Source organism: Anguilla anguilla, chromosome 2, assembly GCF_013347855.1.
Source record: "Anguilla anguilla isolate fAngAng1 chromosome 2, fAngAng1.pri, whole genome shotgun sequence".
Lineage (NCBI taxonomy): Eukaryota > Metazoa > Chordata > Actinopteri > Anguilliformes > Anguillidae > Anguilla > Anguilla anguilla.
In genome coordinates this window covers 43,057,836-43,082,764 of record NC_049202.1, presented here as the reverse complement: position 1 = coordinate 43,082,764, position 24,929 = coordinate 43,057,836, and the positions used below count along the sequence as shown (strand labels likewise).

Sequence of the window (24,929 nt, the reverse complement as noted above, 5' to 3'; positions counted from 1 at the left end):
AGGTCATTGTTTACAAAGCCATCCGGATTGTGGCTTACACGGTTCGTTAAGTTGTTTATTTCTTCTGGAGAATTAAAGAGTTACTATCACCGAAGCACTGTTTTGACGCTTACCCGTCGGCCCCTGATGAAATCGCAAAGTATAACCTGTGTTGACTGTGCTGTCAACAGGTTAATTTGGTTATTCGTGGACAATATTTGTTCAGGATATAGTAAGAGCTAGCGTCTTGGTCACAATGACTTCCATGCAGACTTGGAGCGAACCCCTTACAGTGCACAATCACATGCTACATAGGATTACAGTGTTAAGAGTAAACATTCGCACGCTCTTGACACATTCCTTATCAAGTGTGGCTCTGCACTTTGTGAACCATTTCACTCTTGCGGACAGCTCTGCGTGTTCCCTGTTACCAGCGATGTTCAGCGCAGTGATGCTGCGGCACCCAATCATACCTTTATGTTTTCCAAAGCCAAACCCTGTTCATTTAACGTCATCACCCAAGCAATATGCTGATATCTCCTCTGAGCCGCCCGTGCTCCGTGTCTGATGCTCTGGGAGTCGTGAGGGACGCGAGCGTCGCCGTGTCCGGGAGAAGAAAAGGGGACGGGGGGGGCCGTCAGACAATTGCAGCCGGGCAAACAGGGCCTGGAGCCAGGGAGAAAGGAGCGGGTCATTTCCACACACAAACAGCAGCCAGCTGTCCTGTTAGCACCTGCGTGCGAGCCGGCGGGGAGGGCGCGGCGTCTCGGGCGTCTCGGGCGCTGAGACGCCCAGACGGGAGCGCGGGGAGAGGGAGAGAGAGAGAGAGAGGGAGAGAGAGGGAGAGAGGGAAGGTCACCGCGCGCCCGAGACGGGGCGACGGGGGCTTTAACTCGGCTCCGCGGCTGCGCCCCGTCTTTAATTACGCTGGGGGGGTGGGTGGCGGGGGGGTAACGCGGCGGCCGACGGAGGCCTTCGTCCCTTTTACGCGCCGCGACGTTTCCCCCCGTACCCCCGAGACGTTTTCAGCGGGCGCCGAGTTTCAATATCGCGCCCCGCGCCTCTGCTTTATGGAGATTTATGGGCTCCTGTTAGGCAGCGTGTGGAGCAGTGGCTATCGCCCCCAACACTGAAGAATTGTTGTGTGATTTCACCATAGCAGTGCATAAATCATTTTAATCTTTAACAAAGTTTTCATTTATTACATTTTATTTATGGAACTCTTGCTTATGGAAGACCACGACCCAGTGTTGGTAAATAAAGACCTTTTATGTGGCTCTAAAAAACAGTAACTGTTAATGTTAACTAATCAAAAAAGGTTGTTTGGTGGAATTTCCACTGTGATGCAGTCAATTCCGTCGTCTATCATTGGTTAATAGTTGCTACCTTCATTACTGGTGCAATTCATGCTTTTACTAATTAACTACCTCTTCCTTTGATTGACTTGTGCTGGGGTGCATTTTTCCCCGCCCATCCCCCGCACTTTGAACGGTGTTTATGCTTTGTCCTCCGTCGGTGGAAAGACAGATGCCTGCTCCCCGCACTTAAAACAATGTGGCTGCTCTCCCCCTCTCGGCCGCCCAGCCGCTCATCTCCAGCAGCTCGTCTGGCGCACGGAGGTAGACGTTGTTATAGCCCTGCGGCTCCAGGGTCCTGTGGCTCTCGATTAGCGAACCAGTGTGAGTCAACAGCTGGTACATCCCCTGGGCTCTCCTCTCCCCCAGACAGGCACCTAGGCCCACCCTGCCTGCTTGCACCCCGGCGAGACATTTCCCAAGAGTTTCCCATCATGCTCGGCATCCGCCCGCCCGCCCCCGGGGGCGTGCTCTCCCGGCAGCGAGGGCAGGGAGGCTGCGATTTGTACTTGGCTGTCATTGCTTGGCCAGTGCACACCCTTACGAGGCGCGGGCTGCCCCTCCGTAGGCTTAGCTGCCTGTGGAATTGCCAACAGGACCATGGTAATACTAACAACAGCATGTGGAAGAGGAATGGGGAATAACATTTGGGCTCCCTTATTTTTCTGTCAAAGCCAATGGTGTGTCTGCGAAAGATTCTATTTATTTTACTTCGGTTGCTTCCAATATTGTAAAATGTCTGAGTGGTTATGCACCACAGGGATGGAAAGAGATAAATATTTGAAGCCCTGCTCCTTGTATTGAAGTGTAGAGCTGTACGCGAATACTGGAGGGCGTGAGCGTGAATGTTTATACTGCTATTTCTCCAAAAATTCCACGATAGAGATATAACAAGTTACTAACAAAAACCTATTGAGCAAGGTGGTAACGGGCTGGGCAGCAATGATGTCATTGTGCTATATGGAAGACCAGAAGGACCACCTCCCTGATGGTAGGAATACAGTTGTCCTTCTGTTGTTCCAGAAAGACGTGATCGTTTTAATTCCATTTCCAAAAAAAAGAGAAGAGAGAGAGAGAGAGCGGCTCTCTAGCCTTCCCTCGTCCCTAGCAGGCTGGAACTCGCAGCAAATTAAAAAGGAGAGGAACACTCCATTGCTCTTGAAAATTCCTCTCCTTTTTTTGTTTTCTAAGACTTGAATACGAGCAATCAGGATGGAATGCAATGAGGTCACACTACGTCCCCAATTAAAAGTAGCCGGAATCATTAAAGAAGAATGAAAGCGATTCAGAGGGAGAGAGAGGATTCTTTGCCCCAGATCCTGTCGGTACGAGGTGTATCGCACAACACTGCCAAGAGCCTGAAGGCAGAGGCGGTGTTCTGTTGAGCTTGTGTCTGGAAAAATACATGTTTTTTTTTTTTTTAAACACACTGTTTACTCAGTGGTTGCCAAGTAATCTACCAATTAGTGAGATATGTATGAAATGTACTGTAGCGTATATATCCTACATACAGGTGGCTGCTTCAGATCGGGCAATGTTACGGCCATTCGAGGTGAAAAAAGTAATATAAATGAACCTTGATTTTATTTATATGCCAAAGCCAGTTTTTTGTGCAGTCTAATGATAATATTGAGAAGGTTCATTTCTTAAACATCAATATTTAAAAAAGAAACAGCTAGCTAGTCTTTTTGAGATGTCAAAATATATCAGTTATCACAACATTGATATTTGTAATTTTATGCTGCACTTATAGTTTATATTAACGGACCATTATGAAATGCAGACTGTGCAGACGACCTACACGAACTTTAAGTCACTTTATGGTATGTATGGATCTTCTATATTAATGTGCCACATCATTTTAAAATTTTGACAAAGGAAAACATATTTATTAAAATTCTCCTGAAAATGAATGCATGGCCTTAAAGAGCAAATGTCTTTGCAAACAGCCCCTTCTTTTGAAGCTTAACGCGAAAACACGAAGCACTTACCAATACCACATATCTGAACGAGCCAGAGGACGCGGGCACATCATGTGCTCCTCTGGTCATTATCTGGTGGTGCTCAGAAGGCCATTCGTTTTCATTTGCCCCTTTAGACATCAAAGCGGAATGTGCGGCGTCTTGCGGACGTGCGGCACCCCCCGCGGGCCCCAGATCAGAGGCGCGTCGCTCGCATCGCGAGGGCGGCGTTGCCTCACCAGACAACGGACCTAATCCCGAAAACACAGATGAGATCACACGGCTACAGCCACTGTGTCTGTGTGAACAAGCCCTTCAAATAAACAGGAGCCTTTGCAAATAGCTTCCCCCAATGGCGAGGAACAGCTGACACCATCAGAGGAATGCCTCACGCTGCTCCGGGGGCCTCTTTGAGCGGGGCGCGTCGTTTGAGCGCCGGCGAAAGGGCCGCTCTCCGCGCAAAAAATAGACGGCGGGAAAGAAAATGACATCTCCGCTGATGTCATGATGATGCTATGCGAGGAGACGGCAGCGGCCTCCGCTCGCCAGTGAGACAGCGGAGCGCATCGCCCGGGGCAGAGTAAACATGATAAAGAGTACTGTGGAGGACTTTCACATCCGCCTTCTTGTTCTAGACATACACACTCATTAACATTGTAGACGGTTTCTCAAATTATAGAATGCGATATGGAAGAGGTCCGTATGTGAAGCCAAATTAACGGATGTGATTAATGGATGTGCGCTCTTTATGAACTCAGGTGAATTTTTGATTGCACTTGTTGAATATTTTTACTGTAGAAATGGTTCACATCCATCCATATGTAATTGATGCAATGGGCGAGAAATGGCGAAAGCCCACAGATGCCGTCCAGGTCCTCTGCATTTTGCATGGTTAGTGCGTTTGAAACCGATGGTCATCGGCTCTTCTCCTTTCTCGTTGCTCACCGGAATGGAACTCCTGAGATGACCCCTGTCACCCTGTAACCTGGGCTATGTATAATTCGGCTCGCGTGTCTCCTCTTTCCCTTAAAAAAACGAATCGCAAATCGGATCGGCCATGTCTCCATGGCAACGCAGAAATGATTGCCGTGCTCACCGCGCTCCAGAAGCAGCCTTCCTTGTCATTAACAGAAAAACTCTTTCCTGTTATTGTCGGTCATACCCAAAGTGTTGCTTTTGTTATCGTTATTGTGGTTTTGTGCTACATTTCCAAATGGCTAACAGACACTGATTATGCACTGAATGGAGGAAGAGGAGGGCAAGCTCTTGAGTACATTTTCCAAATCTGCGTGAAAGTCAAGGTGTTTGTTGTGACTGCAGGGACGTGTTTGACTCTCGGTGACATGCACAGACTGTCCTCTGAATGTTCCATTGCTTTCGTCATACTAAAGGAAGGCAGGAAAAGAATATTACACCGCCTCAATTTCTGCCTGAAAACTAAAATTAGCACATAAATTTGCCAAGTTTTTTTATGTTTCATTGTTCACATTTCAATCTGCTGTGATTTAGCGGTTTTTCTGTGGATAAACAGTGCTTTATTTGTTCTCAGTATTAGGTTTCTCATACTTGTTGGTAAGCATGTTCCTTTCTGTAATTGTAGGAGTATTACTGGTCTCGATGCGCAGGGCTGTGTGTGTGTGTATGTGTGTGTGTGTGTGTGCGTGCGTGTGTGTGTGTGCGTGTGTACGTGCTTGTGTGCGTGCGTGTGTGCATGCATGTGTGTGAGTGTGTGTGTGTGTGTGTGTGTGTGCGTGCGTGTGTGTGTGTGTGTGTGCGTGTGTACATGCTTGTGTGCGTGTGTGTGTGTGTGCATATGAGTGTGTGTGTGCGTGCGTGCGTGCGTGCGTGGGTGCATGCGTGTGTGTGTGCTTGTGTGCGTGTGTGTGTGCATGCATGTGTGTGACTGTGTGTGTGTGTGCATATGTGCATGTGTGTGTGTGAGTGTGTGTGTGTGTGTGTGTGCATATGTGCATGCGTGTGTGCGAGTCTGTGTGTGTGTGTTGCTCACTGGGCGAGCTGACCTTCCAGTGCAGGAGTGCTGATAGGTTCTGCAGGGCAGTGGCGCCTCAGCGCTCTGAAGCGGATCCACAGGCTCCAGCGCGTGTGTCAGTGTTATTGATGGGGTGCCAGTCTCTGTGGCATCTCATAAGCACCCAGCATGCAGGGCTCAAGCTGAAACGTGTGCGCGTGTCACTCTTCCTGGTCACGGAGCGAGCAGCTCCAACAGGTGTGCAAACTGCCCGGAGCCAAAATGGCTGAATGGGCTGCCGTGAAACACCATTGGTCAGCTTGCTATAGGTCAGTGGCCCTCTGATTCACCAGGTTTGCAAAGGCCTCAGGAAAGATCTCTCCCTATTAGAATTGGGTGACATCATTTGGTACATCTTTAACCTGCCACCATGTCAGTGTCTTAACTGCTGCCTTTTAACATTGTCTTTATTGGTACCGTCATTAAACTGAAACATCATCTCATTCAGACTTTTATGTTACGAGTGCTGTTATATATTTCAATATTATGACAAAATGAAAAACTACAAGTAGTGAAGGGGTCATAACAATTATAGTTATTAAAGGGTAACGAGGTCAGTGTGGGTCACAAAAAGTATGTTTTTGTCAAATTGAGGCTGTTTACGAGTTATTTTGCAAAAACATTTTTTCTTTCTGTTTTTTGCTGGTCTTCAAACGCAGACGCTAACGGAACACAGATTTTCGTCATGCACCCTAAACCATCTGCTTTCGGTTTAGCCCTGGTGTTCGAATGGGGGGGGGAAAAAGAAGGGAGGATTTCAGCCTTGTTGTTCTTCTGGGGTGGTTGGTCTCGCTCCCCTTTACGTGAGCGCGGGAGGGGGGGTGAGGGGGGTGTGGGGGGGCAGGTGGGAGAACACGCTCGCCGGGGTACGCAGAGCTAACGACGCGGCTGCCCTCCGGAGAGACGCGGTGCCCGGCAGAATGTAAATCAGGAGCCAGGATCCCCGCTATCACCGAATGTCATCGGTGAGCACCGGGGCTAAGCAGCCGGAGCCTCTCCTGCCCGGGTATCCATTTCACCTTTAACTGAGGTCTCCCAGTCTCGCTGTCTGCTATCGCATCGCTGCGGGATTAGATGTATCCTCACCGTCCCCTCTTTCCCATTCCTATGCATTAGCCTTCCACCCGAGCATTCCTTTATGTACGGGTTTTTTACTTTGTTGTGAAGGGAAGGAACATTTTGGTGATGGCTTCACGCTCGCATAGCTGCGCGAAAGACAGATTGGACCCTCTCGGATTGCACGCGGTCGAAACGTAACCGCATAAACAGAATGCTGTTCTTGTTTTTCGTCGCTGACGAAATGATTTTTACCCTTTTTTATGTTTGTTCCAGCTCTGGCACTTTGGGGGGGGGCGGGAGGGGGGGATTTAGTTTAAAATGCCAAAATGTGTGGTATGTGTATCAATTTTGCATGAAGTTGTGAAAAAGCGCTTGAAGAATTTGAAAACACCGCATCATTGAATGAAAATGTCAGAAGTTGAAACTGAAAAATTCAGGTATGGCTGTGCATCGCCAAAGCTGAGCTATCGATGCAATAACTACGACATTTTACGGCGATACTGTCCTCTTTTCCCCCTCTATCGAGTCTGAGAGCTGGAAGGGGGAAAAACAGGATAAAACGCAACCAGGAGCCAGTGTGCCTCGCAGAAGTGCATGCTCAAAAAGATGTGTGTTCTCTCCAGATTAGCTTTTAAAAGAAGCCTTTCTTTCATTCACTCTTCTTATTTCATATAATTGGCCTCTGTTCTCTCGCCATATGAATAGTGCTACAAAATGTCTGAAGGCTTTCTGTTGATTTAAGGCAGGGGGTTTAGTGGAGGAGGGGCGCGGCATGCCAGCGTGTTGGGAAGTAGATCTTTTAACAACAAAAAAGGTAGAATTCCTTTACTGCTTTCATTGTCCCGAGCTAACTCGCTCTATTTTTTCCTCAACAAAAAAGACAGGAAGTTTTGGGGGGGGGGGAAGGAAAAAGCAACACGGTCGGTGTATTTGTTCCCGGTGACAGTTTTTGTTTTAGATGATGCAGTGGTGGCAGCCCCTGCTCCCCTCCCCATTCTGCCCTGAGCTCCCTTTTCTCTTTCCACCCCCCACCCCCCCCCCCCCTCCTCCCCTCTATATTCCCCATAATTCTATTGGTCATAACAGACAGCCAGTCTGGCTCTGGTGCTGCGGGCTTCCCCGGGCCAGTAAGCTCCTGTGCTTTGGAAAGCAGGCCCTTGTATGGAGCTCCACTCCTCTCACAGCCACAGGGAATCGGGTCTATCTGCGGCCCGGCCTCCCCCTAATGATCCCTCGCCGTGCGCCTTATTGAAGCTTAAGGAAGCGTGAAAGATTGCTGCAGGACCAAAGAGCTAAGTCCGCTTGTTGTACAAGGCCAATTTTTGCCACCCCCCCCCTCCCCCCACCCCCTCTCCGTGCCCCACGGCCTCTCCACCTTTATTAAACGGAGCAGGTTTTATTGCATTATTTAATTAGCCATTCCACAGCGTACCGCCACCCGCTCGAACCCGGCCGCCCCCCCTCCCCAATCCCCTTCCGCCCCTCTCTGCGCTGTCCTCAGCCCTTTGTGGCGCGTCTCACGCAGTTAGCCGCGGGGCCGGTGCTGCTCGGCGCTCAGGTAGGGCAGGAACAGGGGAGAGGGCGGGCAGGTTCGGGAGCGCTTCAGCCCGGGCCAGTCGACGCTTTCCTCACAAAATACAGACGTTCATCCAGGTTCTTTAGGGTTTGTGTGGAATTGTAGTTTTTAAACCATGAGTAATATTTGTCACGTAAGTAAACACGCTGGCAGAATAACCCATCTGTAGTCTCTTCAGGCTACATCTAGTCTCCTCAGTCATTCTCACCACCGTATGGTATTTATGGTTTTTATGGCTTATTGATTATCTGTATGCATTCAAGATCTGTATTTTGGTTGTAGGGCATTTAGTGTTTTCATGATGTTCCATGTACATTCGGAATGGTCGTGTTGTTGTTAAATGTTGTTAATCAGGTCTGGTACTGGTGCTCATATAACTGAGATATTCTCTTGCATTGTAAATTGCCCTGGATTAGATACTCTGCTAAATGAATGTAGTTTAATGTTCATAGTTAGAGCTGTCTCGCCTTTTATACCTGCAAGATTCTGTCATATTCAACTTGGCTTTTCCTTTTCCTTGCTTTAGCATGATAATCTGAGCCACACTTTCTTTCTTGTCCAGTGACCTTAGCTAACTTGCTCTGGAAACTCAAGCAAGTTCTGAAAATTATACATTCATCAGGTTTTTTTTCATGATCTCCACATCCGCCATCAGTCCCAGTTTTCGCACGTCCAGTTGTCCAGAAACATGATGTCATCCACTTTGGCCAAGCCCACAGGATACTTTAAAAAGACTATTATTTCTACCCCCTCTGGAGGGGCGAGGAGGGGAGGGGTTGTCTTAATTAGCTATTCTGTGTGTCTGGCTGGAGGGAGGGTGGTTCCCAGTGAGGGGCTGGCCCCTCTCTTTAGGCTACGGACAATGGAAGGTGGCGGGCGGTGGCCTTCACCCAGCGGGAGGCTGCTAGGCCTGGTCAGGCTGACCCGCCCCTCCCGCCCCCCCACCCCGTCCCTGTCTCAGCCTCCGGCACCGCCGGGGACCCCTGCTATTCCCGCCCCCCGCCCCCATTTTCAGCACCTTGCCTATCCAGGAATGCTTGTAAGATGGGTTTATCAACAGCGGTCACTGGGGTGAGTCGGAAAGTGTGAGGTTTTCTGGCTCACGCGCCCGTATTTAAGATTCTGTTTAAGTTAGCCGTTCCCAGGTGCGCCAAAATAACAAACAGGTGGAAAAATGTAATAAACGTCACAGAAAATTGAACAAATACACTACGACCGAGCAGACGTATCTGACCTGGCTGGAACCGGCGTCTCGCTGGTGTATTATACAGTCAGAAACGGAGGCGCTCTGTTGCCAAACAGCAGCTCAAACAGATCTGCTGTACTGGCTCGGCAGATGCGGGATTCTGCTTTGAGGGGGCAGATGGGTCGTTTGTGTGGATGAATCAGGTGTGGAACGCTAGTGCTTTTCTCTCCATACAGTATAGTGTGTAGTGTACTCCTGATAAGGATATACTATTTAAAGAGGACTTGGTTCCCGAAGGGTATTCCTGAAATATAAAATTTAACTAATAATGTTTTCTCATCTTCTGTAGTCTAGAAGATGATACCCAATTCCCTTATAATTCAAATGACTGAAATGGTTGCCGCGGTATCACTATATTGCTTGTAAGGGAAGTACAGGCTGGCGCATGATGGATTTCTATGAATTGATGTCATTTAGAGCATGCTAGCTTAATTTTAAAAGGAGCCTTTTGATGGAAATGCACACTAGCTTTGGGAAACGGAGAGATCTGATAGCGGGCTTGGGATTGGTCTCGGTGGCTGGTGCCGACGGCCACGCGGTCTGCCTAAAAATGCGATTACAATGCATGAGGTTCACTAACCTGACCTCCATGAGCCAAATAATAAAACTTGCGTCGCTGCCTTTTTTTCCTTAGCTCCAGTCGTGGTGCCACTGTTGAACTTTGGCTTCGTGGCACCTGGTTTTGCAGCGAAGTAGGCGCCCCTCGCTCGGCTCCATGATAAACAGCTGCTGTTTCAGTGGGGGGGTGGTCTGGGAAAAGGGCCGGGGTGAGGAGTGAAAAGCACTATTTTATGGTACAAAATGTGTCATATGAAAGTGGAGGAGACAAGCTGTACAACTCGGAAGAATTGTGTCTCCCTCTCCTCCTGTGAGAGAGCAGCCATTGTTTTATTATCATGCTAATGACACGACTAATTACAGCTCCAGTCCTCACAGTCTGAGCGGGCCACAGGGTCTTTTCTACACTGCTGCCTGGCTCCATTGATTCTGCTCCCACCTCCACGCCATTCTCTCACTCTCTCCCCCCTCCTTCTCTCTCTCTCTCTCTCACCCCCTCTTTCCCTCACTCTTTCTCTCTGTCTCTCTCTCTCTTTCTTTCTCTCTCTCTCTCAAGAAAATATTTTTGGCATTCAATACAATGCGCACATTGCCAAGTTAATAAGGAAAGAAGAAGATTCTAATAATGCAACAACAACAAATGACAATATTAACTGTGAAACCTCGCCTTCTATTCTTGTGTATCTTTTCATCTCTCATTTTGGTTTTTTTTTATCTCTCATCTTAAAGGTCCAGGGAACTGGATTCAAACTGTGGTTATATTCCCCAGAAGTGACCATTAATTGTGTTCTTGGTATTTATTTCAAGTTTTTAAACAGAATCATAACAATGAAATTGTAATAAACACTTAACACATCAGCAGAAGGACAGGGTGGGCGTGTATCCTGCACTCAATATTCATGTGTGTAAAACATGCCATAAGACATGTGAACCATTCCTCGCCGCTAGGTTAGAGCAGGCTGTCCCGTGCTGTAACATTAGACTACCAGATAACACCAAAGAAAGCGACGTAAGCTGGGCTTTTCCATCGCGTAGTTAAACCTGCAGATCGTTGAATGTGTAATAACACTGTAGCACTGAGCTACTGTAGACTAATATTATACTTGACAGCAAACTCTGCACATTACACCCAAATAAAGAAAGGCTTTGATTCCACTTATTTAAGCTTTAAGGAATTGAATTATTGCTAGCTAATAGTAGGGCTACTTAATTATCCATCATGCTTCTGTTCTGTGACAAACAGCAGTGTTGCCAGCAGAAACAGTTTGGAGGGAGGGGAAGGAAGGGAAAGCGCAGTGCCATGCACCAGCACAGGCTTTTTAGCAAAGCCACATTATTTTTGTAGATAGTTGGTGAAGTCCTCCTTGCGAAAATGGGCACTACAAATATTAACTGTTCGGGTTATTGCGATATTGCAGTGCCCTTGGGCCTCCAGAAATGAAACCCATTTCTTGTGGGTCTCTTCATTTTTTGGAAGAGAGAATATTTATTTGTTTTTCTGCATCCAGAGATGCATTTCCAACTTAGTTTGCCTGTGCAAACGTAGCAAGAGCATCATTTACATATTGCAAGTAGAAAGGATTTCACTGGTCTTAGCGTTTTGGTGATGTACATTGTACCCAGCTAACCCCGCCCACTGAAAACCTGGCATTTAGCCAAGGGGGAAAACAAGGAAATCATGATACAGGCAATGTTTTTTTTTTTTTGGGGGGGGGGGGGGGGTTGCAAGAATTGTTTAAATACATTTCTGGGCCATTTGTGAATACAAAAGTGTAATAAAACAACTCTTCAGCAAATAATTCAGAGATTTCACTTTTTTCTTAAGGAGAATAAAGATGAGTGCACATTGACCTAGGCGTCATTCTGTAATGACTTGTGTCACCACCTCAGGGAGTTGTTCTGGGTTCAGAACTTTGGATTTATCTTCAGACTTTTTTTCAAGCAACCCTTAGCTGATAGTCAAGTTGTCATATTACAGTAGAACCTCAGAGGTATGAAGGTCCAGCTTATGGACAGACCGGTCACCAAAAGGCTATGAAGCCAGATGGAGCATACGCGACACTGCCCTATCAAGCTCTTCATTATCACCAATGGAAAACACAAGCACTAAATGTAAACAAGGCTCACTTTACATTGGTTAAAAAAAACTCTAAATACAGTAGTATCAGAATAAGACACTTGGCTTCTCTCAGCACTTTTGCTAAATAATTTAATGTGAAAATGCAATTTAAAGAAGGGCGAGGAAAACAAATCTAAGTTTGCAAAAGATACCAAAGACAACTAGTCACTGGAAAGTTATGAATAATTCAGTGTTTAAAACAGTCTCCATTGCTGATGCATTCTTATCTCCAAGGTTCTACTGCATTTGCAGAGTAGACATGCATAATAAATGTTAGACTGAAAGAAAATGATGACTCAGTTTGCTGGCTGACTTTTCAAAGCAACTATGCGTGTGTTTGGTGTTACTAATAACATTGTCAATGTAGCATTTCTTTCACATATACTGGCAATGTAGATGAAGTCTGTTGCCCTTTTTCCTTAAGTTCGTAAGGGAAAATGTCCTAGTGTGTTTGAAGAGTGATCTCAGCACTACAAAGGTGAGGTGATCAGATGTACAATATGTCCGCTGGAATAAAGCAGTTAATAAATGTCACCCTTGGGTCCCACTTACGTTAAGTGCAATTTATGATTTCTAAAAAGCGTGACAGTGACTAGTCTGTGATGGAGTCTGCAGTAGAGCAGATGCTTCTTAAACAATGGTGAAAGTCTCAGTTGGCCCTCATATCTCATATGGTTTTGGGCAATGCAGACTATTTTTTCATTGCAGCTTTACCTTTGACATTTAAATGATCAAATGAGTAATTGACAGAAAAACTTTAAATGGGGTTGATTAGTAAAAGTAAAGTAACAAGAACAGAAAACCAAAATGCCCAGTGTTTTGTGTTCATATTTATGTCAATTTTTGTAATGACTAGCATTTGTCATTGATGGACATGTTAGCCAAATAACATGTTAGAAAATAGACGGCATCATGGTTAGATCTTCTGTGTGTCACTGTCCGTCTTCATGCTTACATTACCAAACCCTTAAACTTAGTCTTGCACAATAGCATGAGAGGGCTTATTGGGTTATTTGATCCGTACAGATAATAACAGATGCAGTCTAGATGCAGTCATTCTGGCTGGACATTTCATTGCAGCAAACTTTTGGTAGCCAGTTGACAAGACTAAATCTTGGGCTCTGTGGGAGTGGACTATGGTGTTAGTGTCCTGCAAATATCAGTGTGTTACTATTTCCTGAAAAGACAGGCCTGCTGATGCCCTTACACAGTGATAAACTTCAGTGAGCTCAGTGGCTCATTGAACTGGACTGTTGAAAGACTCGTTTAGTTTCTGGTGTTTGTTCTCTGGCTTTTCTGGTGTTTCCCATCAGAGTGGTGTTTTATGTCTGCCTCCCTCATGGGACACACTCAAGTGTTTTATTTGCAGTCTTCACAAAGAGCTTAGAGTCAGTTGTCCGAAACACCGATCCATGAGGAGTGTTATTCCTCATTTTGGCTCTTACAGTCTCTCAGGTTTCTTTGTGACTTCGCCTCACCTTTCACTCTCAAACTAAACATGGTGTTTACCCTGCGAAAACTACATAGCTGTCTGCACAGTGAGACAGAAAAAAGTGTGAAAAAGTAAATGCATACATGAATGAATGAATGAACAGCCACCTGAGATGCACTGAGATGTCAATTGACGAAATTATGCTATCAGGTTTTTGTTGTTGTCGATTTTCAGAAGCGGGCAATTTCCTTTCAGTCTGTTTTATTAGGACAGACAACATCATGACTGTTCATCCTACAGGACACAGGGCAATCGCTTGGTAATCAGGTCTGTTCATCCTACAGGACATAGGGAAATCACTTGGTAATCAGGTCTGTTCATCCTACAGGACACAGGGCAATCGCTTGGTAATCAGGTCTGTTCATCCTACAGGACACGGGGAAATCGCTTAGTAATCAGGGCTGTTCATCCTAGAGGACACAGGGCAATCACTTGGTAATCATGACTGATCCCATTTTATCAGGACATTTGGTCAACAAAATGCCAAGGAAATCTCAATTTTTAAAGGGGCATATGCTGATAGCTGGTGCACCATTAAAAACCACCAAACTGTATATAAAGGTACTGCAATCTAACACTGTATTGTAATGATGCATCCCATAGACTCTGCCAGCACCAACATTGTGGACACTGACCATGAAGTGTGAGGCATAGTTAGCCCATAGCTGTGCCCATAGAGGAAGGGTTTCAGTGGGCAAAGATGTCCCTGACTAATCCAGCATGACCCTAGCTGTGCATGAAGTGTATTCCTCCAATTAGACATCGGCACAACTCAGTTGGTGGACTGTAGAGTGAAAGGAAGTGGAAGATGGTCTGATGAATAGTAGATAATGCATGCATGTTAGCTGTGCTATGCTCAATTGACGTATTACCTTTGTATATGATTCACAATTCTAAATTGAGAGAAAATGAACTGGGATTGTAGTCAAGTAATGTCAAAAGCAGTAACAAAAAATGCAGCGAATCAACGTGGATTTTTTTCTGCCTGAATACTGGATCTAAAAATGAAGATGCTGACCAGCAGAGCAGTGAAAATTGACCCCCTCTGAACCTTAAAATATCTCATTCAGTTACAAATCTGCAAAGTATTCTACAGTGTGCATGCTGCCAAAAGCCTCAGTATAAACCTTCCCATCTGTAATTGTATCTGTTACCAGTCCGATGTGTAATCGTGGTGATGTAAGGTGGTGCAGTGTAAACACATGTAAATGGTCATGCAATTGGCAGGCGATGTCTTTAATTTTGTTTCATCATTCCCTTGTACATGTCAGGCATTTTTTTTTTTTAATCAGGGAATGATGAAATGTGATATGGAATTGTTCACCCTGGCAGGCAGTCATCTCAATTATTTGAATTTGACACACTCTGCAGTAAGGAGAGGTTGTGTACTCATGCTTTTCAGATTGTGCACTTTTGCATGTCCAGCATTGTTCTTTGACTTATAGCCCTTTACTGAGTCTGGACGGTCTGTGGCATTTCTGTACGAAGGCCAGCAACACCATTTCCATTGCCATTGCCATCGATCATTTCAGTGGTTCCCTCCACTGGCTATCAAGCTGTGGTGCATAAATAGTGTATCAATTTACCCAAATGATCCTCTTTCACTGGGGACATGTTTGCACCCTGTACTTGATAGCATTTTCTGTAGTTCTAGCCAAGAACCTAAAAATAGCAGTCCCTGAATGTTGGATCATACCTTACAACACACAATGTTACTTTTTAAAGCTATAACATTAGATTTCAACTCACTAAATCTATAGTAACTGGCCAAATATAAAAAATGTTGCTAAACCCAAAACTGAATTCTTGATCCAGTCCACACCCAATAACCAAGCATCCAAATATTATGATATAGTTTGATAACTCTTGCAAACAACTTTTGTGGTGATATCTGTTATACAGAAATGTAGCTGGACATTAAATATTTGGCCAGAAACAAGAAACATATTGGGGAAATAAGCTTTATCAGGGAATAAGTGACTGAGGCCCAGTGCTATTGTTTACACGTTTACAAGTGTGCACGTCACATGCTCTTTCATCCCCACTGGAGTCGATTCCCTACTGAGTGCATTAATTACGAAAGCAAAGAAACTCAACTTAAAGAGCACGGCTGCTAACTGGATGATGTCCTGCTAACCGGATGACGTTCCCAATGGTATTTGGACAGCTCTGGTCTAGGTGTGAAGTAAACGGCAATGCCTTTGCTCGCTCTTTCTTTCATTATTCCTCCCTCTCCTATTCTCCTGCTTCTCATTTATATCTCCGCTTTTCCCTCCCCTCCTATGGCACTCTCAGTCCCTCACTCCTTCCCTCACTGATGCTCTGAGGCGTTTATACTCCATAAAAAGTTCTAGATTTTCCAATGGAAGTTTGTCACTTCAGAGTGACCTCACTGCCTTTGCCCTGCGTTACTGTTCAATCATATGAACTCAGCCCTCTCATGCATGTTGACCCTTGTGGCTCGGCAGCCTTGTGTCCATGTTCTGATATCTGCTCTTTCAGTACACAGTGACACGACTGCACATACGGACACTCCCACAGATTTCTTCGGCCTTCCTTAACCATGATCTTTACCTATAACTCCCAATTTGTGGACAACAACAAAACTTAATCTGGATACATATGTCTCGACATCTGTTTTCCTCACTCCGTTGGTATTACCCCAGGTGACTGGCTTGATGGTCTGAAGCCTGGGGGCAGTGAAGGATCCAGAGCTCCAGTGACCACTCTAAAGATGTACTGAAGCCACTAGGCTACTGGTGAGAGGAACATGATGGAAGAATCTTTTTTTTTTCCATGTGAAAAAGCATTGCCTTATCTCAGGAAAACCTGAAGTCAACAGACTTTATCTTATCATTTTACTCATTTGATTTATCTTGGTACTTGAGCCTGTATGCCAGTTAGACTAAGGGCACTTTCACACTACGCATGCTTGAAACTATTTGTAAACAGAAAATATGAATGTTTTTTAATTATTATTTTTGTTTTTGGAGATTGTTGCCTGTTTAAATTTAATATAATTTTCTTTCACACTGCAATTCTTTTTTAGAATGCATACCAAGTTCACTAAACAGCCTGAGACTCCTCTGCAGTCATCTTTTTTCAGTTGAATTCACACCCAAGTGCACCCAAGTGCAACCATGTCTCTAAAAGAAGTTCCCCATACATCTCCAAGCAAACCGAGCACAATGACACAAAGAGAAACCAGGCCATCAGTGCAGCTCCAAACCAAAGCACGTTGACCCTGCTACATGGCATATCACATTCTTATGGATTCAACTTACCTTCTTTCTTAACTTCAACTATAAAATCTGTGAATGTGCTCCTTTTTTATAAAAACTTCAAAAATAACAAAATTTAAATCACCAAACTGTTCATTTTGACTAAAAAGTCTAAATTAAAAACAAATGCAGATTCAAAATAGGACACTGTTATTCGAGGCTGCCACAAAAGGCTATCCCAGACCTGACCACTGTGTGATAGTCTGATTCTTGTCATTCATGTAAGTATTTATTCCAGTATCCATCTTCTCTTTGCACTTTCATATCCCAAAGGAGAAAATGTTTATCTTTCTATTTTAGACTTCCTCAGTTTAAGGGTCGTACAAAACTCAGAAATACATATTTTCCACTTAATGGATTGAAGTGTAGACTTCAGCACATTATATCAGATTTCTAATATTAATTATGAGTTACTAAGTTGCCTTAACCTTTTTCTGGAAAGCCCGACATACTAAAACTGTAAATCAGCATTTCTTTTTTGGCCAGTCGCGGGCACTCATCCACGCCTCTTCCCCCGCATATTTAAAATGAATACATTTTCCAAGTTTGTTGTTGCTGACTTAGTATTTTTTTTTCCAGTAGCAAACTCTGCTTGAACTTTTAATTGGAAAGGAAACTGACAATGTTGCTTATCTTAGCTCATGATGTTTTTATGAAGCCTGGCTGTAATTGCCATTATGATGATTAGAAAGTCCGATTGGCCGCAGATTAAGGGGCTCTTCTGAGGACAATGTGTGGCCTAACTGCTTTAGGACTACCTGACCTGACATCACTTATCTGATAGGAAGTGTTAAGCTGTGCAGTTATCTCTCTTTGTCACCAGGAAGTGAGATAGTAGGTATGCTACCTGCCAATGTGGTATAGCCCTTACCAATACAGCTCTGTGGTATAGCCCTTACCAATACAGCACTGTGGTATAGCCCTTACCAATACAGCACTGTGGTATAGCCCTTACCAATACAGCACTGTGGTATAGCCCTTACCAATACAGCTCTGTGGTGTAGCCCTTACCAATACAGCTCTGTGGTATAGCCCTTACCAGCACTGTGGTATAGCCCTTACCAATACAGCACTGTGGTATATACCTTACCAATACAGCTCTGTGGTATAGCCCTTACCAATACAGCTTTGTGGTATAGCCCTTACCAATACAGCTCTGTGGTATAGCCCTTACCAATACAGCACTGGGAGTTTGCCACTTTTCAGTTTCCTGCTGATATAATTTAAATTACTTCTGTACCCTGTGAACTCATGTAAAAACACAAAATTCAATGCAAGTTATCACAGCTACACAAAAAATCTCCTTCTGTAACATTACCATTATTGATATGATACAGGTAGATGATCCGCACAATTTATGTCTGTGTTTCCCACCTGTATGATGTTTTCAGGTAGTGTTACACACATTTATGAATTTCCTGCTGTGTTGATTTAACTTTTTCTCATTGCTGTTGGTCATTTTAGCCATACTACGCTATAAAAAGATATAATATATAAACAAAAACATTTTTATATAAAAAGCCAATTTTTTCAAATACATACAGCATACACTACCTATACATATGTTAAATATAATTAATAAAAAATATGTGTACCAAATTATTGATATTAAAAAAATAAACTTTCATTAATGTGTTTCTTCATCGTCATCTCAAGGAAATATGGTCCGTATGTGCATGACCAAAATGTGCATTCTTCACTTGTGTCTGCAGAATTTAATGAAGGTCTGATTGAGTGCTTGTGCCAATGTTTTTGTCCCCCCCCCCCAAAAAAAAACAAAAAAAACATTTATATACACTGTTTAAATCTCTTCAGAATTTTCTCCTCATAAAGACGTTTGTGTGTTATAGAAAAAGAGGAAGCAAGGGGGTGCTGGGTGGCTCATCTTGGAAAGGCACTGTTGTAGTGCAAGGATGGGTCACACTCTGGTATCGAATCTGGACTATGCCATGGCCAACTGTGGTTGTCAGAATCTGCAGGATAGGATGTTAATACTGGGCCTGGATGCCACACCAGGCACCAGCACCCTCGACAAGCTTGTCTGCTCTCTCCCAAATTCATAGCTGAGGGTGCAGCAATGGTGGTTCCAGAATACAGTTGCACACTCAAAATTGCAAGAGAAACGGGCAGAAGCATGTATTTTTAAAAGAGATAAATAGTGCCTTTTCCATACCACCAATGTTCTGCATATTCGTGTAAGATATTATTTTTATGTAAGATTCAGTGAATAGTAAATAATAATAATATATTTGTGAATAGTAAATAATAATAACAGATGCAATTTCTCCCTACAGTATTAAAAGTATTAGTGTTGATACACATAGCTCTGCACGGCAAAATATCCAGTGTTCATTCAATTCTAACTGAGTCCACAAGGGACCATAGCCCACAGTATGTACTCTTTAAGAGTTGATTTAACACTGAACGTTTAACTGTGTAACAGGAAAAAAGGCATTTATTTATTTATTTGGACATGCAGTCTCTGCGTATGTGAGGAACTCGTCAAAATTTAGCCAACATACGATGTTAATGACCAATGAGTTCTCATAGACGTTTCTAATAAGGTGTTTGTATTTGGGCTCTTTTTAGAGAACCAATCCCACACAAATTGCTGGTTTTATTACCAGGTTGTAGACTGAGCATCCAGTGTGGAGCCCCGTACCCTAAATCACTGTTATTATGATGTTACAACCATTTATTGTTGGTTCGTATTCTATCATTTTTAATTACTGTTTCGATTTGTTTCAGTAATTTTACTCTGTTTTCAGCAATTACGAGAACAACTGCTTTTATTCATAACTAAAACATTTGCCGGCTCCAGTCTTACTGAATAGCCTACTGAGGACGCATATCACTATATTTCTAAATAATTGTATATGGGTACTTTTTGTCCCGGAATTGTTTACATTTTCTCATCGTGATATCTAACCTTGTGTATTTTCCTCGAATAGAAAATAACGTGGTAAGATTTAGAAAATAAGTAATGGTCAATATGCAAAACAGATTTAGGATTTTTAAATGATCCTGTTTCGGGACCTTGAACTATTCATGAAAGTGTAAAACAGAATCCAATTAAATGTATATAATGCATTCTTTAATGCATGGAAAACTATCGCGCATTAAAGACGCAAGAGTAATTTGTTTTGCACAGTTGTGTATTGACCAGAGTAAGTAAAAGACAGATTAGAGTTTGGCTAGTTTTAGAAGATGCAAGCTAAACGCATCCATTTTTGAGCCTCTGCTGTGAGTTCAAGCAGTTTGGTACACTAGTGAGCACTGGAGCGAAGTGGCACTGATCTGAGTAAAAATAATCTCTAATATTCTGTTCAAAATGACTCCCTTGCGCTGGAACAATGCCCTCTAGCGGTGTTGGTGCACCGCGACGCAAAGCCATCATCCGCTCAATCAACTTTGACAATTTAGAAAAAGTATTCATTCCCAATTTAATCTACGTTTAAACATATAAGCGACAACTATAGATTCAATGAGAAAGTATGTTAAAATGCCACACACAAGTCCGTGCACGGTCGTTTACGCTTTTGAGAAACCTAAAAAAGAGAACAGAATTCAAATGCATTTGGTGACTTTCCTTGAATAGGCGATGGTTATCTGTGTGCAATAGCTGTATGAACATTACGCTAATTATAACAAATGTTAGCATTTGACATAAATGTGGTATTGCAATTTGGCCCAGTTGAAAGATTGTGAGGACTTACCAGGCATCAGTAGCTTATTTCCGGTCTAAAAGGAAATTTCTTCAAATATATAAAATAGATGTGTTATTCGCTTTGGTATTTTTCAGAACCAAAATCACAAAGCGAGATTGCCTTTATAATTGCAACAGAGAATACGAGGTTGTTCCTAGCACACTAAACTGAACATTTCTTTCTGTGTAGCCGGCCTAGGCTACTAACGCTACTTATTAATCCAACAGAATTTGGTTTTGATCGTTTACATGACATCGTACCTTTTATTAATATTCCATATCCTATATTTTCATTTTTGGAAAACGTTATGTAGGCTATGATAATTACGAATACAATATAGTAAAGCATGATAATGAATATATCTTGGGAAGGTTACATTTAGTTGTGTATGCCCATTTATAGTATTAATTGCACACTTATTTTGTGACCCCAAGGTTCAAGCTGCGGGTTCCTCTCATTGGAAAGTCTCAGCTGAAACAAAGGCTGAATGTTATGGCTGCTTAATGTGGACCTCCGAACACGGTACTTAGCCAGTATGTTAGCCATCTATCTCCTGGGAATGCTATAAATTAGGAAACACTTAAGTGGTTCAATTAAGAATAAAACGACGCCGTATTGAACCTATTACCTCTCAAGTGTGTCAGTGTGTAGCCAGATATTCGTCAGTGCAGCGGTCTGCAAGCAAAGAGGGAAAAATAGGGGGTGGGTAAAGGAAATGGCTAGACAAACGTCTGAGAATCAAACAGAGTTATATTTAATGCAGTGGATAACTGAAGAAATTTAAACGCCATTGCCTCCGGTAGCCTATAGTTCATACATCGGTGCCTTTAGGACCCAGTGGAATCACAGTAATTGTGGGCGATTTTTTTTTCTTTTTGTAAAGGGGAGGGGGAAAGAGAGGGGCTGTCAATCATAGTGAAAGTGACAGGAGTGGGCAGGACCCACTGACACTTTGTACCATCGGAGGGGGATATTTAACTTGGGATAGAGCTCTGCTCTGCTCACAACAGACACACACCAACACACAGTGTGCCTAAGCAAACCAACCTTCAGAGCCAAGTATCTCGAACCTCTTAAAACTGGAGCTACTGTACCAGCTATCAAGGATCTAGATTCCCCCTGGGATTGGCATAAATACTGATCGACCACAGACTCCTCAATTCGTATTGCAGCCTGGCCATGCACCGCTAGCACAATTTGCAACTTCTTGGAAGAAGTAAAGAAGGGGAAGCACGGTGTCATCCAGAAGAAAAGGGACAAATATTTGAATGAACTCAAGTGAAACGTAACAACTCGCGCCTAAAATGGATTGTGTGCATGTGAGTTTGTAACTGAAGAAACGTCAGTGGAAGGCAAACCAGCAGGTTTGAAAAGTTTCATGCTTTCTTGCGTTCGTTATACTGCATCTTCGTGGAATATACTGCAGTGACTGTCATTGGGGGAGAAAAACAAAGATTGTGGACCGTGTTTTCCTGTTTGACTGAGACATGGAGTTGTGATAGATTCTCCCAGCGATTTTATGGGAACATTTGAAAATGCCAAGAGAGCGTAGTTCCTGATGCCGTTACTGGGATAATTAAAGGTGGAAAAAATAATACAAAAAAGAACTTTTGGAATATCTCACTGGTGCTTCAAAAATTAAACAAACGCTGCTAAAAGTTTGTCTTTCAGCTCATGGAGTTTGCTGTTTAGTTTGGAACCCATCAAACTTGAACTGTCAAATCCCTGTTTAAACGCAGTGCGTAAAACTAAAATTGTCCGAGACAGCCTTTGTCCCCGGGTTGTGACATTGCAGACATATTTAAAAACTGTTTTGTGCCCCTCTTTCGAACATTTTTGGATCTGTTCTTTCTGGGAAACACGGACCTATAGAACACTTCATTCCAGGCTATACTCTCGCGCCAGCTCCTGTCATCTAGTCTAGACAATTTGTCGTGGCGTTGAGTGCCTCGGTTACCATGACGACCACCAGAAAACCGATGTGAATTTTGGAGAAAATAGTAAAAAGTTAAGGAAAACGAGAGAGTGAAAGAGGGACGTTTCAAGACAAATTGCAGTCCTGGGAGGACTAATGTCTCAATGAGAGAAGGTATACCAATAGTGAGAAAAAAAATTGGAAGCATTGAGAAGCAGATCTGGTGATCCCCAAAAAGACAGCCTTCTGCTCCATGTCATTCAAACCCGACCTGGTCTATTAAAAGTGTCCTCTTGCCTGTGCTTTAACGTCAACTATTTATGAACCTCCCGAGCGCCCAGTTTCAAAGTGCATAACCATTGTGAAATACCTGAATACAATAGTAGTAACACAACATAAATATGGGATTTTCTCAGGCGCTTCTCGTGTACGTTTTCGTGTCCATACACCTTGGTGTTTCTCAACATTTTCTTCGGCTGCGCCCTTCGCCCAGCGAACACCTCCCGGTGCCTGATCTCAAAGAGGACCCTGACCCGGAGTATGATCCACGCGAACAGGACCTTGTCGAGAGGACTCTGAGGAAAAAACTCGGCAGCTATTTTGATCCCAATTTCATGTCCATCGGCTCCCCGGTGTCGGTGAATCAGTCCGTCCAAGAGACACAAGTGAGGCTGCCTGGGCCGATACCCAACGAAATAAAAAAGCTGGACCTCTCCGAGACTCCTTACGGGAGACGGGTTAAAGTTGGCAAAAAAGCGCGCAGGAAATTTCTGCAGTGGCTGTGGACGTACACGCACTGTCCGGTAGTGTACTCCTGGAAGGACCTGGGAGTGAGGTTCTGGCCACGCTACATCAAGGAAGGCAACTGCTTCAATGAGCGCTCTTGTTCGTTCCCAGAAGGGATGTTTTGCAAGCCCATCAAGTCAATCACCAAGACTTTCCTCCGGTGGTATTGCCAAGGATTTTTAAGACAGAAATATTGTACGTGGATACCGGTGCAGTACCCAATCATCTCAGAATGCAAGTGTTCTTGCTGAGTTTCTATGGAAAGGGGGAGGGGAAACGGACTGGAATACGGTTTCTATTGCACTGTAAACTTTCAGAACAGAGATGGGCTATCGTGTGATATCGAAGGACACCATAGCGAATCTATTTTTATATATAGCATTTTAATAAAAATACCAACATTGTACATATTTAAGATAAAAATGCAGCTATTTTTTTTAATGAACAGGACCATATTTTATTTCAGCCCTAAAACGTGTTTTGGGGGAACGCAAGCACTTCGAAAGGAAGGGCTTTTATTTTTTATGAAAAAAAGAAGATGGAATGCGTCAACTTCTCCAAGAAGTTACTTTTTTCAACAGAACATTAATGCTGACTGATCAAGATCTTTCACTGCAAAATGCTGCCTAGATTTTTGTATAATAATATTAATAATAATAAAATGGAAAAGTTGAGGTTAAAAAATATATAAAGGCGTGAACTCGGCTTTTGGAATACATATAGTATTGTAGAAAGGTTAAAACAAATCTGTACAATTTATTTATTATTTTAACGATTGTGAGTATAGAACATAAGGAAAATAGAAGAGTATACCAGTAATTATGGGAGATGTCTACTTGAATATTTCTAAAATAAAAGGAAACATATCAGTGTAAATGTAATGGTTACACGTTTTAGCAATAAAGTCTATCTTTTAAACATGTAACTTCTGTCAAGGTAGTTGCTTAACGTGTGTTTGGTTCAGGGGGCGGGGGTTCCAGAGCAGTTATTCAAGGGGCTACTTAAAATCAAGGTAAGTGTGGAGATACTATGGATTTGGGGAGGTGTCCAAAGTTGACGCAAACAGAATGCATCCATAGTAAACGTGTGATCCACTGTGTTTTGTAATAGGAAGAAAACGCCAAGAACTATTCTGAAAGGGCGGCGTTTTGTGTGATTGACGGGAAAGCGCATTGAGCAACCCTGGCGTATCTACGCAGTTTACATCTCTATGATCCAAAGGTGTTAACATAGTAGTAAAATATGACTCAGTTACTTTAAACAGTGTCAAGCTCTGAGACAGCGAAGTGAGTTTGAGCTAGGAAGCATGGATTGTTGTTCAGCCGCTATCCGCGCGGTCCAAAGTTTTTGCAGTCACAACAGATAGGCCAAGAATTGCAAAGACGGTATTCGAATTAACAAATGCAAAATAAATAATTTAACAAAACAACGGCTAACTGCTTACCGACGTAACCACACCAGTTTAATTTGGAAAGCTGCACATCGAAAAAGTTAATAGAGCAACATATTAAGAAGCAAAAGTGAGTAATTGGTCTCTGGAATGGAGGGAAAAAACTTTTTTTTTTTTTTGCACTGTTTTAATTTCTCTTATAAAAATGTATAGCATTGATATTACTTTATATATGGATTACTGTCGTTGAAGCAAAGACAGCGTGAACGTTATAAGACAGTTACAGTAAAGCGCATTCCGTTTCGTGCGTGTGGTTTAAAAACGGTCTCTCGTCTGTGGTCGTGCTTAGCTTCGTCACTTGCTGTGTGGTGGTATTTTATGACAGAAAAACCGGGGGGATTTTAAGGAAAAGGCAGCGTGCCAATAGGGGAGGGGGCGCTTTCCTCGCTGTCTGCATTGCCTGATGATGTCTCGGG

At 43.4% G+C, this 24,929-nt stretch overlaps 1 protein-coding gene across 1 annotated transcript; it reads left to right on the top strand.

Annotated features, from left to right (window-relative positions):
• The first annotated feature begins 21,357 nt into the window (after window positions 1-21,357).
• On the top strand, window positions 21,358-23,989 carry nog2 (noggin 2). Its single transcript, XM_035405667.1, has one exon. It carries the CDS (start codon window positions 22,679-22,681, stop codon window positions 23,312-23,314), a length of 636 nt encoding a protein of 211 aa, XP_035261558.1. The 5' UTR covers window positions 21,358-22,678; the 3' UTR covers window positions 23,315-23,989.
• The last annotated feature ends 940 nt before the right edge of the window (window positions 23,990-24,929 follow it).